This window comes from Tamandua tetradactyla, chromosome 8, assembly GCF_023851605.1.
Source record: "Tamandua tetradactyla isolate mTamTet1 chromosome 8, mTamTet1.pri, whole genome shotgun sequence".
In the NCBI taxonomy this organism is placed as follows: domain Eukaryota; kingdom Metazoa; phylum Chordata; class Mammalia; order Pilosa; family Myrmecophagidae; genus Tamandua; species Tamandua tetradactyla.
In genome coordinates, this window is record NC_135334.1 from 93,830,835 (window position 1) to 93,846,455 (window position 15,621).

At 36.0% G+C, this 15,621-nt stretch overlaps 1 protein-coding gene across 7 annotated transcripts in view; it reads right to left on the minus strand.

The window, feature by feature from the left end:
* HPS5 (HPS5 biogenesis of lysosomal organelles complex 2 subunit 2) overlaps nt 1–15,621 on the minus strand; it is a 61,331-nt gene that overhangs the window by 30,386 nt on the left and 15,324 nt on the right. For all 7 annotated transcript variants that reach the window (XM_077114170.1, XM_077114167.1, XM_077114165.1 and 4 more), the window contains 5 exons: nt 15,275–15,487; nt 14,912–14,983; nt 3,341–3,429; nt 2,185–2,363; nt 95–253 (listed from right to left, as the gene is read on the minus strand). In XM_077114170.1, the coding sequence (XP_076970285.1) occupies nt 95–253; nt 2,185–2,363; nt 3,341–3,429; nt 14,912–14,983; nt 15,275–15,487 (712 nt within the window). The remainder of the gene's footprint in view (nt 1–94; nt 254–2,184; nt 2,364–3,340; nt 3,430–14,911; nt 14,984–15,274; nt 15,488–15,621) is intronic.

The window sequence follows — 15,621 nt, forward strand, 5'->3', positions numbered from 1 at the left end:
GTAAGTTTTGGGATCTTGGAGGTGAATGAGCACAAATTAAGGTCAGAAAATCTTACTGTACAGAAAAACCCTTTAAAAAGCTCAGATTACCTACATGTGATGAAATGGAGCTTCTTCTACTGCTGCAAGCTGAATCCAAAGGTTCAAATTTTAAGATCAATTCTTCCAGTTGAGAAATTAAATCAGTATAGCTTGAGAGGTCCAGCTGAGATTTCAAATGCTCCAATTTATCTATAGTCAAAGTTTTTCTTGCCTAATAAAAGGATTAAGTAAACATCCATGGGCATTATCCAGAATTAGAATAGCTTATTGTAACTATACCCATATTTAAATAGCCAATATTTTTTAATAGGTGTACATAAAACCTCAAAGGTGCTGTAAAAATGCCAAACAAGCTGGTGAAAGACCTAATGATAGTCATCACCGAAATTAAGAATTTAATTAAGAGTAACCATAAACATAATCATCCTTCTTAAGGCCAAGCCTGATGGCATTAGTTATGATTTACAATGGATGGAGATGGACCTAATGAAGTCATGAGGCATACAACTAGATGAATAAATCTTGAGGACATTATGTTGAGTGAAATAAGCCAGAAATGAAGGGACAAATATTGTAAGGCCTCACTAATACGGACCAACTATAATGGGCAAACTCTGACAACTGAATTAAAGAGCATAGATTATCGGGAATAGAACCTGGGCAGAGACTGGACAACTGCCAATTCAGGGATACAGAATGTTCAATAAGGTTTGTTGTAAACGTTTCTAGATTGTAAACTCTTATAGCAGTTATGCCTATTCCTGAGTTTTAACTGCTATTTCTAAATTCTGAGATGCTGAGTTCTTTGTGTACAACCTGGTCATTGGCTGGAACTTAGGGTATTTGTGTGACACCTGAGACTCAGAGTTAAGACTCAGAGTTGTGCTGCTCTGAAAATCAGTATTAGTCCATAAAGTAACTGTTAAAAAAGTTGAAAAAGACATCAGACTTCAATTAGAGATATGAATGAAAGGGAAATCAGAATACAGGGAAAGAGACGAAAGTGACTGTATTTTAAAACTTCAACTTGTGTGTGATACAAAGGAAGTGATATTTATTTGGTACAAAATATATATTTTTGTAGCATGCTATCTAACTTAATCTATATGGTCAGTTTATTCAAACAACATACTTACTTGGAACCTAGAATATCTTGTTATTCTGTACAGGTTAATGTAATATCCCGATAGCTCCCACGGTATTTTTGGGCAGAAAATAAAAAAGTATTTGCCAAATCCCTCTTGAGGGACTGGGGGAAAACATGGAAATAGTAACCTTCTCCACCTGAGGAATTCCTGATTAGTCTCTCAAGCATTAGGGACTCCCAATTTAATAAACCATGCCAGGAGATTTCCTGGCTTGCCCTTATGAAACTTATTCCGGTAAAGGAGACGCTAAGCCTACTTACAATTACACCTAAAAGTCACTCCAGAGAACCTCTTTTGTTGCTCAGATGTGGTCTCTTTCTCTAAGCCAACTCTACAAATAAATTCACTACCCTCCCTATCTACATGGGACATGACTACCAGGGATGAGCCTTGCTCTGGCATTATGCTATTGAGAAAAACTTCGTGACCAAAAAGGGAAAAAGAAATGAAGCAAAATAGTTTCAATGGTTAAGAGATTTCAGATAGAGTTGACAGGTCATTCCGAAGGTTATTCTTATGCATTTTAAAGGTATTCCTTTTTAGTCTTTGGTGTATTATATTAGGTAGAAGTTCAACCTGAAACTGTTGAGCTGTAATCCTGTCGCCTTGATTCTTCAACTATATAGCTTTTATGGTGTGACACTGTGATTGTGAAAAGCATGTGATTGACATTCCCCTTATCCAGTGTATGGGCACATGAGTAATAAAATAAAGACCAAAACAAAAAAAAGAACAACCAAGCATGAAGTTCAAATGAATTGGGGGTAAATTTGATATTTTTAATAAAAATGGAAAGTGTACGCTCTTTCTTACCCTCCACCCATCTGCAGAAATATTTCTGTCATGTTTACTAAGGGGACTTACTGTTGCTTATATGATTTGTAGATCATATAGAAAAGGCTAATAAAGACAAGCAATTTTAGAACATAATCCTGCAGGCTAGGATGGTTTTAACAACTCATGAAAAACATGTCTAATATGAACACTGACTTACTCTGCTAGCAATGACAGAATTTTGAAAGAGACAACAAGTGCAAGCTGCTAGGTTCCATAGGCCTTTCCTTAACAGGCGTTCCACACAGCGTTCCACAGATACCAGGGAAAGATGTGAGACTTTCCCATTTAGATGCAAACAGAACAGCTCATTTTTGCAGACAGCCACATCTTGAATTTCTACAAAAACAACAGGGGTGAATACATAGGATGTTAACTAAATACTCCCTCTCCATTTTTGCAAGAGCTGAAATTATTCTAATAAATTCACTTCTTATACAGGGTTTGACTTGACTGAATTTCATCTCTATGTTTATACTTGCATTTCAAAGAAGAAATATTATTTTAGACATTTACTATTCTGAAAAGATCAAGAATAAATATGGAGAATGAACCAAATGTTTCTGATTTTAAATTCTATGTTTAAAATGCTATTTTCTAGGGAAAAATATTGGAAATTTAAAAGAGGGCAATCTAAATTAGAGGCCAGATTATACCATTTCTGAGAGTTACAACCTGATATTCAGTCGAAAGGATTTAAACACCATATGTAAATCAACAGTTAATGAGAAAATACATGTCTTGACAGAATGTCTTGAAAGGAATTAATCCAGAAGGACACTTAATAAGAAATCAATGTTGAACAGACAAGAAAGTAATGGTTTCTTCTCTTTGCTTATACAAAGTAGAAAAAGGACAAAGAATCAAAATAGCTCTCTACTGGGCAGCAAGGCCTAAAAAGCTAGATGTCCCCTTTCTCGTTCTAACTAAAAGAATACATAGATTTATTTTCTTTGTGGCTGCTGTTCCCTCAAGAACTTTTTGAATCCCAAATTACTAAAACAGAAAATGGGAATTAACGCAAGACTCCTAACAGAGCTAAAGATTGAGGGTACGTGGGGGGAAAAAAGCAACCCATTTGGTTATAGCAATGGTAGCTAATATTTAAATGAATTTGATGTTTTAAATAATCCACACGCATAAAAAATTAGCTGAATACAAATCCACAGATGTATTCTTGGGAAGTACCTTACAATGGGAAACACCTATGATTTTAGTCTTTAAAAGAAACATCACCCCAATATATTTTTCTACCTCTTAAACTGCAAGAGAATCACTTTATAATAAAGTTACATAAGGAACAAAAATACAATTACCTTTGACTTCACTCCAAAGAAGAACCTGAACATTCTGGGGTATAAAAATGTATATTCCTCTCTCTGTCCAAGTCAGCACACAATGCTCACTGCAAAAAAAAATGAAAGAAGTTTAAAATAGGTTATGATATAATTCCCTGAATTCAGACCTGTATATGATGCTTAAAGTAAAATCAGACTGGACAAAAAAAAAACAAGCAGTGATCCAGCTAATCAAGTCATAATAACACTTTTCTGTAACAATAGCTCACTAAAAAACAACAGTATAAAATGATACAAAATTGGGAAAAATCATACATAAATATTAAATATGTTCTGGACTGTTGAGTTAGGACATTATACATGATGTTCAATGGATGGAGGTGGCTAAAGGATTCACTGACAGAGAAGTAGACTGGCATACGATGGTTTATACATATAATCAAATATTCTATTACTACAAAAAGGAACGAAAGTCATAAGGCCTGCAACATTATGAATGAACCTGTGGGACATTAGTTGAGGCAAAATAAGCCATAAACAAACAAGCAAATATTGTATGGTCTCATTTAGAAAATACTTATAAGAAAACAGGGACCTAGATTGTAAGCTCCTATAGCAATAACATTTAGTCTGGACTGGTAATTGTTATTTCTGGATTTTGAGAGACTGTTTTATATATGTATAACCTGGTATTTAGGGATAAGAAGGACTAGGTCGGGACTAAGGTATTTCAAAATACAGGGGTAAGGAAGACATAGTCTATATTTTAGAACCTCATGTACTCTTTGAGACCAAAGGAAGAAAGGCTTATTTTGTTCAGAACCTAAATTTCTGTAGCACATAATCTAATCAACTTGGCTGGATACATCATGTAAACAATCCAAACACAGGAAGCCTATACTAAGAATGAGCGCCTTTAATACTGTATAGTTTAATGTAATGCCTGGACATACTCCAGAGTATATTAAGCAGATAATCAAAAAGTATTAGCAAAGTCCCTTAAGGGATGAGAGAAAAAATATGAACTTTTAAACTTTACCACTGGGAAACCCCTGTTACTGTGTCAAACATCAGGGACACCCAAATCAATAGGCCAAGCTCCTGATCTTGAGGCTTGCTCTTGTGAAGCTTATGTATGCAGCAGAGAAACTTAGCCTACCTGTAGGTATGCTTAAGAGTTACTTCCAGAGGACCTCTTTTGTTGATCAGATGTGGCCTCTCTTTCCCAAAGCCCAACTCTGCAAGTGAAATCACTGACCTCCCCCTCTCCCTGGTGGCATGGGAGATGACTCCCAGGAATGAATCTGGCCCTGGCACCATGGATCAATAATGCCATCTGACCAAAAGGGGGAAAAGAAGTGTAACAAATAAGATAACAGTGAGAGAGTTCAAGCAGAGTCGAGAGGCTACTTTGGAGGCTCACCCTTATGAAACTTATTCCTGCAAAGGAAAAGCCACACCTACTTATAATTATGCCTAAGAGTTATCCCAAAGAATCTCTTTTGTTGCTCAGATGTGGCCTCTCTCTCTAAGCCAACTTGGTAGGTGAACTCACTGCCCTCCCCCATAGATGGGACACAACTCCTAGGGGTATAAATCTCCTTGGCAACATGAGACAGGACTTCCAGAATGAGCTAAGATCCAGCATCATGGGATTGAGAAAGCCTTCTTGACAAAAAGGGGAAAGAGAAAAATGAGACAAAATAAAGTTTCAGTGGCTGAATGACTTCAAACAGAACTGAGAAGTTATCCTGGAGTTTATTTTTATGCTTGATATAGATATCCCTTTTAAGTTTATGATGTATTGAAGCGGCTGGAGGGAAACTCTTGAGCTGTGTTCCAGTAGCCTTGATTCTTGAAGATGACTGTACAATAACACAATGTTACTATGTGATTGTGAAAACCTTCTAATTGATGCTCCTTTTATACAGGGTATCGACAGATCAGTAAAAAAATAAGGATGATATATAAATAATGGGAGGGAGGATAAAGAATAAAAAAAATTTGGTAGACTGAAATACTGGTGGTCAATTAGAGGGAGGGGTAAGGGGTATGGGATGTGATCATGGTGATGAATATACAACAATATGATAATAGTGTGAGCCACTGATTGTACACCATGTATGGACTGTATGTGTTGTGATGATTTCTCAGTGAAAACATATATGTTAAAAAAGAAAAAAAAAAGAATCTATGCTTCCCAAACCTGTGATTAACTGTCCACTGATAATCTCTCCTTCTTGCCCCTGGTCAGGGCATTCCCCAATTTATAATTTCTCATCCAAGTCATTTCTCAAGAATCAGCAGAAGTTCTACTCCCCTCTGAAATCCTCCCACCCAGTTCACAGTAATCCCTCTTCTTCCAGCACTTGAACTATTTCTTGTCAACACTGCTCATGTGGCACTTAATCATACAGAAAGATCATACCTCTTATTTTTTTTTTTATTGTTCTTAAACTTAGTGTGGAAATAAACCATATTTCCATAAGAAAATTATAATCTTAAGAAAAGGGGCCATACTTTTTTTCCTTTATGCTTCCAAGAGTACTAAAAATGGTACCATGTGGCTATAAAACTAAGTTTATATGTAACAAAAACTGGGTCCTCAAGCAAATATTAAATATTTTGTCAACGTGAAAAAACAGACCACTGTCTCTTTAAGAAAATGATCTTTCTCACAAAGATGAAAGAAATGGTCAGAATCCTAGTTCAAACTAAGTAGAATTGGTAAGGCTGTCATCAAGAACCAAATGAATGTAGAGCTGTGTTCCAGTAGCCATGTTTCTTAAAGATGATTGTATAATGATACAGCTTTCACAATGTGACTGTGTGATTATGAAAACCTTGTGTCTGATGCTCCTTTTTATCTACCTTATCAACAGACAAGTAAAACATACGGCATAAAAATAAACAATAGGGGAAACAAATGTTAAAATAAATTTAGATTAAAATGCTAGTGATCGGCTTCACATGTGAATTCTATCAAACATTCCAGAAAGAATTAGTACCAACTCTCCTCAAACTCTTCAAAAGAATCGAAGCAGAGGGAAAACTACCTAATTCATTCTATGAAGCCAACATCACCCTCATACCAAAACCAGGCAAAGATATTACAAAAAAAGAAAACTACAGGCCAATCTCTCTAATGAATATAGATGCAAAAATCCTCAATAAAATTCTAGCAAATCATATCCAACAACACATTAAAAGAATTATACATCATGACCAAGTAGGATTCATCCCAGGTATGCAAGGATGGTTCAACATAAGAAAATCAATTAATGTAATACACCATATCAACAAATCAAAGCAGAAAAATCACATGATCATCTTAATTGATGCAGAGAAGGCATTTGACAAGATTCAACATCCTTTCCTGTTGAAAACACTTCAAAAGATAGGAATACAAGGGAACTTCCTTAAAATGATAGAGGGAATATATGAAAAACCCACAGCTAATATCATCCTCAATGGAGAAAAATTGAAAACTTTCCCCCTAAGATCAGGAACAAGACAAGGATGTCCACTATCACCACTATTATTCAACATTGTGTTGGAGGTTCTAGCCAGAGCAATTAGACAAGAAAAAGAAATACAAGGCATCAAAATTGGAAAGGAAGAAGTAAAACTATCACTGTTTGCAGATGATATGACACTATACGTCGAAAACCTGGAAAAATCCACAACGAAACTACTAGAGCTAATAAATGAGTATAGCAAAGTAGCAGGTTACAAGATCAACATTCAAAAATCTGTAGCATTTCTATACACTAGTAATGAACAAGCGGAGGGGGAAATCAAGAAATGAATCCCATTTACAATTGCAACTAAAAGAATGAAATACCTAGGAATAAATTTAACTAAAGAGACAAAAAACATATATAAAGAAAACTACAAAAAACTGTTAAAAGAAATCACAGAAGACCTAAATAGATGGAAGGGCATACCGTGTTCATGGATTGGAAGACTAAATATAGTTAAGATGTCAATCCTACCTAAATTGATTTACAGATTCAATGCAATACCAATCAAAATCCCAACAACTTATTTTTCAGAAATAGAAAAACCAATAAGCAAATTTATCTGGAAGGGCAGGGTGCCCCAAATTGCTAAAAACATCTTGAGGAAAAAAAACGAAGCTGGAGGTCTTGCACTGCCTGACTTTAAGGCATATTATGAAGCCACAGTGGTCAAAACAGCATGGTATTGGCATAAAGATAGATATATCGACCAATGGAATCGAATAGAGTGCTCAGATATAGACCCTCTCATTTATGGACATCTGATCTTTGATAAGGCAGTCAAGCCAACTCACCTGGGACAGAACAGTCTCTTCAATAAATGGTGCCTAGAGAACTGGATATCCATATGCAAAAGAATGAAAGAAGACCCATATCTCACACGCTATACAAAAGTTAACTCAAAATGGATCAAAGATCTAAATATTAGGTCTAAGACCATAAAACAGTTAGAGGAAAATGTAGGGAGATATCTTATGAATCTTACAATTGGAGGCGGTTTTATGGACCTTAAACCTAAAGCAAGCACACTGAAGAAGGAAATAAATAAATGGGAACTCCTTAAAATTAAACACTTTTGTGCATCAAAGAACTTCATCAAGAAAGTAGAAAGACAGCCTACACAATGGGAGACAATATTTGGAAATGACATATCAGATAAAGGTCTAGTATACAGAATTTATAAAGAGATTGTTCAACTCAACAACAAAAAGACAGCCAACCCAATTACAAAATGGGAAAAAGACTTGAAAAGACACCTCTCAGAAGAGGAAATACAAATGGCCAAGAGGCACATGAAGAGATGCTCAATATCCCTGGCCATTAGAGAAATGCAAATCAAAACCACAATGAGATATCATCTCACACCCACCAGAATGGCCATTATCAACAAAACAGAAAATGACAAGTGCTGGAGAGGATGCGGAGAAAGAGGCACACTTATCCACTGTTGGTGGGAATGTCAAAGGGTGCAACCACTGTGGAAGGCAGTTTGGCGGTTCCTCAAAAAGCTGAATATAGAATTGCCATACGACCCAGCAATACCATTGCTGGGAATCTACTCAAAGGAATTAAGGGCAAAAACTCAAACGGACGTTTGCACACCAATGTTTATAGCAGCGTTATTTACAATTGCAAAGAGATGGAAACAGCCAAAATGTCCATCAACAGACAAGTGGCTAAACAAACTGTGGTATATACATACGATGGAATATTATGAAGCTTTAAGGCAGGATAAACTTATGAAGCATGTAATAACATGGATGGACCTAGAGAACATTATGCTGAGTGAGTCTAGCCAAAAACTAAAAGACAAATACTGTATGGTCCCAATGATGTGCATCGACATTCGAGAATAAACTTGGAATATGTCATTGATAACAGAGTCCAGCAGGAGTTAGAAACAGGGTCAGATAATGGGTAATTGGAGCTGAAGGGATAGACTGTGCAACAGGACTAGATACAAAAACTCAAAAATGGACAGCACAATAATACCTAATTGTAAAGTAATCATGTTAAAACACTGAATGAAGCTGCATCCGAGCTATAGGTTTTTGTTTTGTTTTGTTTTTACTATTATTACTTTTATTTTTCTCTCTATATTAACATTCTATCTTTTTCGGTTGTGTTGCTAGTTCTTCTAAACCGATGCAAATGTACTAAGAAACGATGATCATGCATCTATGTGACGATGTTAAGAATTACTGATTGCATATGTAGAATGGTATGATTTCTAAAAAAAAAAAAAAAAAAAAACCAATTGGCCATATTTCCATGGTTCTATTTATCAACTTTCTATTATATTCCACTAATCAATGTGTCTTTGGGTCAGCAATACCACCCTGTCTTATTAACTGAAGCAGTATAGCATCTTCAATTCATAAGAGGAGATTCTTCTAACTTCATTTTTCTTAGAATTGTTTTTTAATATTCTAGTTGCTTTAGTTTGCATAGAAATTTTAATGTCGGCTTGTCCACATCTACAAAATTTCATCATGGGATTTTGTTTGGAAGTTTATTAAATATGTGATTCAATTTGGGGTGATTTGTACCTTTACCATGATGAGTGTTCCAATTCATAAAGACAATGTCTTTTGATTTATTTAGGGCACTTTTATTACATTTCATTAGCATTTTGTACTTCCCAGTGTACTAGCTGTGTTGCTCTATATTTTTAAATTTTCACCTAAACATTTCATTTTCTAGAAATACTGCCAATAGTAGTCATTTTAGTTTAATTTCGTTTCCACTTTTAATGTTAATATGACAAAATATAAAATTAATTGTGTGATCATGTTTCCTGCAACCTTATAAGCTCATGTATTGGCTCTAGGAGGCATTTTTACGTATTCTTTAGGATTTTCTTCATAGGCAATCATTCTACCTGTGAATAGCATCAGTTTTATTTCTCCCTTTCCATTCTGTATGCCTTATGTAATGAATAGCACTTTCATTATGATGTTTAATAGGATTGGTGAGACTGAGCATCCTTGCTTTATTCCCAATTTTAAGGGGAAAGCATTGAATCTTTCATCATTAAGTATATTTACCTTATGCTATTTTGATGCATTTTATCAGGCTGATGAAATTCCATTGTTACTAGTTCACTGAGAGCTATTCTCATGAATGGACATCAAACTCTGTCAAATTTTTTTTATTCTTTTTTTTTGCATCATTTGATATGTTTGTATGGTTTCCTTCTTTAGACTGTTAATAGAGCATATTGTGTTAATTAGTTTTAACAAATATGGAATGAGACTTGCATTCCTGGGACTCATCAAATTTTCTTATTATAAAAGTAGATAGAAGACAGATAAACAGATGATAGATAGACAGACAGATAGACAGATAGATAGATAGATAGATAGATAGATAGATAGATAGATAGATAGATAGATAGATAGATAGATAGAGATGGTTTCTGGATTTGATTTGCAAATATGTTGAAGAATTTCTTTTTTTCTAATGTTCCTGAGAGACATTAGCCTACAGTTTTCCTTCCATTGTTAGTTTTGTTATTGCAGTATATTAATTTCTCATTGCTACATAACAAATAACCATAAATTTAGCAGCTTAAAACAATATTCACTTATTAGCTCACAGTTCCCAAAGTTAGATGAACAGACAAGGCATGTTTGGACTCTCTTCTCATGGTCTCAGATACCTAAATCAAGGTGTTGGTGAGCTGAATTATAGCATGGAGACTCTGGGGAAAAGACTGCTTCCAAGCTTATTCAAATTGTTGCATATTTCAGCTCCTTGTGGTTGCAGGACTGAGGTCTCTAGGTACTTGCTCACTGCTTTCAGGTATTGGAGATTGTCAAGATACCTTGCAACCTGGGCTCCTTCATCTTCAAATCTTGCCACAGGAAGTTTTTCTCTTTCAAAATCATCTTGTACTTTGAATCTGTCTACCTGCTCCATCTGCCACCAACCAAAAACAATTTTGTGCTTTTAAAGGGCTTATGAGGGGTAGACCATGGTGGCTTAGCAGACAGAGTTCATGCCTGCCATGCTGGAGACCCGGTTCGACTCCTGGTGCCTGCCCATGTGAAAAAAAAAAAAAGACAGAAAAGGGCTTATGTGATCAGGTCAGGTCAACTGAGATAAACTCCCTATCTTAAGGTAAACTGATTAGGGACCTTACCTACATCTGCAAAATCCCTTCACAGCAGTACTTAGATTAGTGTTTAGTTGAATAGCTGGGAGAAGGTATATGAAGAACAGAGGCTGGGAATCTATCGGGGAAGGGGTGGGTTAGTTGTGTTTGGAGCCTCCTTAGAATTCTCCTTACTGCACAGAGTAATACTGGTTCATAAAATGGGTAGGTGGTATTCTATGCTCTTCTGTTTTCTCAATGTAGTTGCTAGAGTTGATGTTTCTGCTACTTTAAATATGTTGTAAAATTCATTAATGAAAAAAAAAATGCTAGTGATCAATGAAAGGGAGGGGTAAGGGCTAAGGTATACATGAATTTTTTTCTGTTGTCATTTTATTTCTTTTCCTGAATTGATGTAAATGTTTTAAGAAATGACCATGATGATGAATATGCAACTATGTGATGATATTGTGCATTACTGAATATATATGTAGAACAGAATGATCATACATTAAGAATGTTTGTGTTTGTTACATATTATTTTTAATTAATAAAAAAAAAAGAACCAAATGAGAAAAAAGTAAAGAACCAGAGGATTTCCGAGTAAAGAGATATAAGATCATGATTTTGGAACTGAATTTGATATTCAGCTTGGAAAAATTTCTTAGGAATAAAACCTAAATTAAATGGGGGAGAAAGCTTAGTTGAAAGCTGATACTTTGTAATTTATATATCCCTCATTCCTTATCCCTTCACTAATAATAAACAAACCAGGATACAAGCTTAACAACACTGTTTAAAAAGCCAAAGAAAGGAAAACTAATACCACTGTACCCAAAGGAAACCAACTGTCTATGGTTGCTCCCTTGTGGAATTTGGGTAGTGACTTTATAGAAAGTAAAGGTTATCACAAAATACAAATGTGCAAATGAAAATAAATAAAAAGAAACAAAAGAACTCCTCCTTTTTATATTTTTCATAAAAATCTTTGTTGAATTCATTAATTTAGTCATTATGTGAAAGACTTTTATGTGCCTGATTTAGCCTTCTAAGTGCCTGGTAAGGGAGTGTGCTGGTTTGAAATGATGTATGTTCCCTAAAAAAGCCATGTTTTAATCTAAATCCCATTTCATAAAGGAGAATAATCCCTATTCAATACTGTATGTTTAAAGCTGTAATCAGATCATCTTCCTGTAGACATGATTTAATCAAGAGTGGTTGTTAAGCTGCATTAGCTGACATGTCTCCACACATTTGGGTGGGTCTTGATAAGTTTCTGGAAGTCCTATAAAAAAGGAAACATTTTGGAGAATGAAAGAGATTCAGAGAGAGCAGAGAAGGATGACATAGCCACGAGAAGCAGAGAGTCCACAAGCCAGCGACCTTTGGAGATGAAGAAGGAAAATGAAGGGGGAGTTTCATGAAGCAGGAAGCCAGGAGAGAAAGCTAGCAGATGCCTTGCTCGCCATATGCCCTTCCAGCCAAGAGAAAAACTGTGACTGCATTTGCCATGTGCCTTCCACTTGAGAGAGAAACTCTGACTGTGCTCGCCATGTGCCCTTCCATTTGAGAGAGAAACCCTGAACTTCATCAGCCTTCTTGAACCAAGGTATCTTTCCCTGGATGCCTTAGATTGGACATTTCTATAGACTTGTTTTAATTGGGACATTTTCTTGGCCTTTGAACTGTAAAATAGCAACTTATTAAATCCCCCTTTTTAAAAGCCATTCTGTTTCTGGTATATTGCATTCCAGCAGCTAGCAAACTAGAATAAGGAGTTTATTTATAATCTGGTGCTGGGACAAATAATCATAACACAGTAAGATAACTGTGATGATAGAGGAATGAATAGGGTACAACAACAGTTCACAGGAACAAATATCTAATCTAAGCCTGCTGGAGGAGTCAGCAAGGTTTCAAAGTGGCATTAATTATTACGTAAGCTGAGGAGTAGGCAGAGCCAGATCATGAAGTGCTTGGTTTTATATGGCAGTGACTATAACAAGAGTTTTAAACAGCTTAACTCAAAGGAATTAACTCTGCCAGGAGAAGCTGGTAGGGTGTGGCCTAGCCATTAGAAAACATACTCTTGAATAACGGGCTTTTACATGCCTCACTTAACATACCATCATTAATAGACATCTTATTAAGTGTCAGGCACCATGTTAAGCCCTGAGAAATCAACAATGAACATAACAGACATAATTTCTTCCATCACAGGGCTTCCTGTCTAGGTTAAGAAAGGCACAAATTTTATTAGATCATTAGTGCCATGCAGGAAGGCTGCTAAAGGAAGAGTTTTATATATTTTATCTACTTATGGATAAGTAGCTACCTTTCATTTCTCTAATAACTTTCAGGATGAATTATGGATTTATAAAAGTATCACTTCATTAAATTTATTTTCAAATACGTCACTACAGTTAGCATGACACATACACAAATTAATTTTAATCCTTACCCTTAGGGGCAATTAGTTAACATTTTGAGTGCATTAAAAAATTCAAATTCCAAGAATAGTTAGCCTTTTTAAGACCCCCCAATCAGGAATCCGTACTCCAGAGTACCTTACAACTATCTCTAAATAACATTCTCTGAATCTGCACTTGATAGCTAATTAATTAGAATAAAAGACACATTACAAATAATTTTCCATTGATGACAAAAGTTGAGTTCAATATACACAGACTAGCTGGAAATCATCACATAGACATCCCTTGCAGAATAAGGTGCAAGACACGGCAAGCCCAGCAGTTGGCAACTACTTAATAGATTTTGGCACCTAATCTAATGAGAAGGATAGGTAAACCTTGACACTAGAATATGGCTGAAACTGCTTCAAGTGGATCTTTCAGGCAAGGTATTCGTTAGAAGCACCTAAAGGACAAAAAGCTGAAATTTCACCCAGCTTACAAAAGCAAGATACACAACTATTAATGTGCCTGCTTGCTAAAAAACATACTTCTGTGTGGCAGATCTCAACTTGAGACTTGCTTTCATTATAACATCTTCAGGGTAGGGGGCTTACGAGTGACTGAGTACCTGTACCTCTTACCTCTAACTGTCAGAAGTTCCCAGACAATTACAAACTCCCCAGTTAGCTTAGTTTGAAACAGAAAGGGAAGCACATTTCCAGGATCTTTTCACTTCTCTTATACGCAGAAATCATCAGGTAATATGCTCATTTCCTAACTTCCTGAAAATAATTCAATTAAAAAAATCTAACTGCCTCTCTCAGCAAGAAACAAAGAGAAAAAGCTATGTGCTGATTTGAAAGGAAGTATGTCCCCTAAGAAAAGCCATGTTTTAATATAAATCCCATTTCATAAAGGTAGAATAATCCCTATTCAATACATTTGAAACTGTAATGAGATCATCTCCCTGGTTGATGTGATTTAGTCAAGAATGGTTGTTAAACCAGATTAAGGGATGACATGTCTCCACCCATTTGGGTGAGTCTTGATTGGTTTATTGGAGTCCTATAAAAGGGAAATATTTTGGAGAATGAGGGATTCAGAGAGAGCAACACTACAAAGCAGAGAGTCCACCAGCCAGCGACCTTTGGAGATGAAAAAGGAAAATGCCTCCCGGGGAGCTTCATGAAGTCGGAAGCCAGGAGAGAAAGCTAGTAGATGATGCCATCTTCACCACATGCCCTTCCAGCCGAGAGAGAAACCCTGACTGTGTTCGCCATGTGCCTTCTCACTTGAGAGAGAAGCGCTGAACATCATCTGCCTTCTTGAACCAAGGTATCTTTCCCTGGATGGATGCCTTAGATTGGACATTTCTATAGACTTGTTTTAATTGGGGCATTTTTCTTGGCCTTAGAACTGTAAACTAGCAACTCATTAAATTCCCCCTTTTAAAAGCCACTCCGTTTCTGGTACATTGCATTCCGGCAGCTAGCAAACTAGAACAAGCTAATTTTGTAATTGTGTGTGTTTATTTCAAGAACCACCGGAAGAAACTTACCTAAGATGCAAGAGTTTGGGGAAGGACAAAGACTGAGAGGCTCCAACTGTATGATCATACTGAGGTTCTGATCTAGGAAGTAAACACTTCTGTTAATGATTTAACCACAACATAAAACCTACTTTTCCTTATTAGGCAAGTTTTGCCTCAAAAACAAACTCAAGAGCTTAATTGCATCTTTCTTTATTCAATTCACCTTAGTCATTTGAGGATAATTGATTAAAAACTTTTTGGTTTTTCTGAATCTTTTAATAAAAATTCTACTTCACTCTTAAAAGGCATAATAGAGACTATCAGAGATTTCAACCAAACGCCTCCATATAAATTCCACAAATAATCCCAACCAGTCACACAATTCATTACCTTAGATTAATCACAGGGAGAGGTGGTGACGAGAGGAGTTTCTTGAACTGATGTGTACTTATAACTTCTCCATCAAAGTTCACTTCCCACATCCTAGAACCAGGGCGAGCACAATATATCAGGGGTTGCTGGCCCCCAGAACATCTTGCAGGGAAGAAGCAAGCTCCATATTCTCCATCTCTTTCCTTGTTTCCAATTTTCCAAAACTTTTCTCTAATACCAAAAAAGGAATAGAAAGCACATTTACTTACAAAAAAGTCAAAAACAATGGCACTACAAATCAGCATGGCCATAACCATCCCATCCACAATGTCCTCTCCCTTATTCATATTAACAGTGCACTGGAA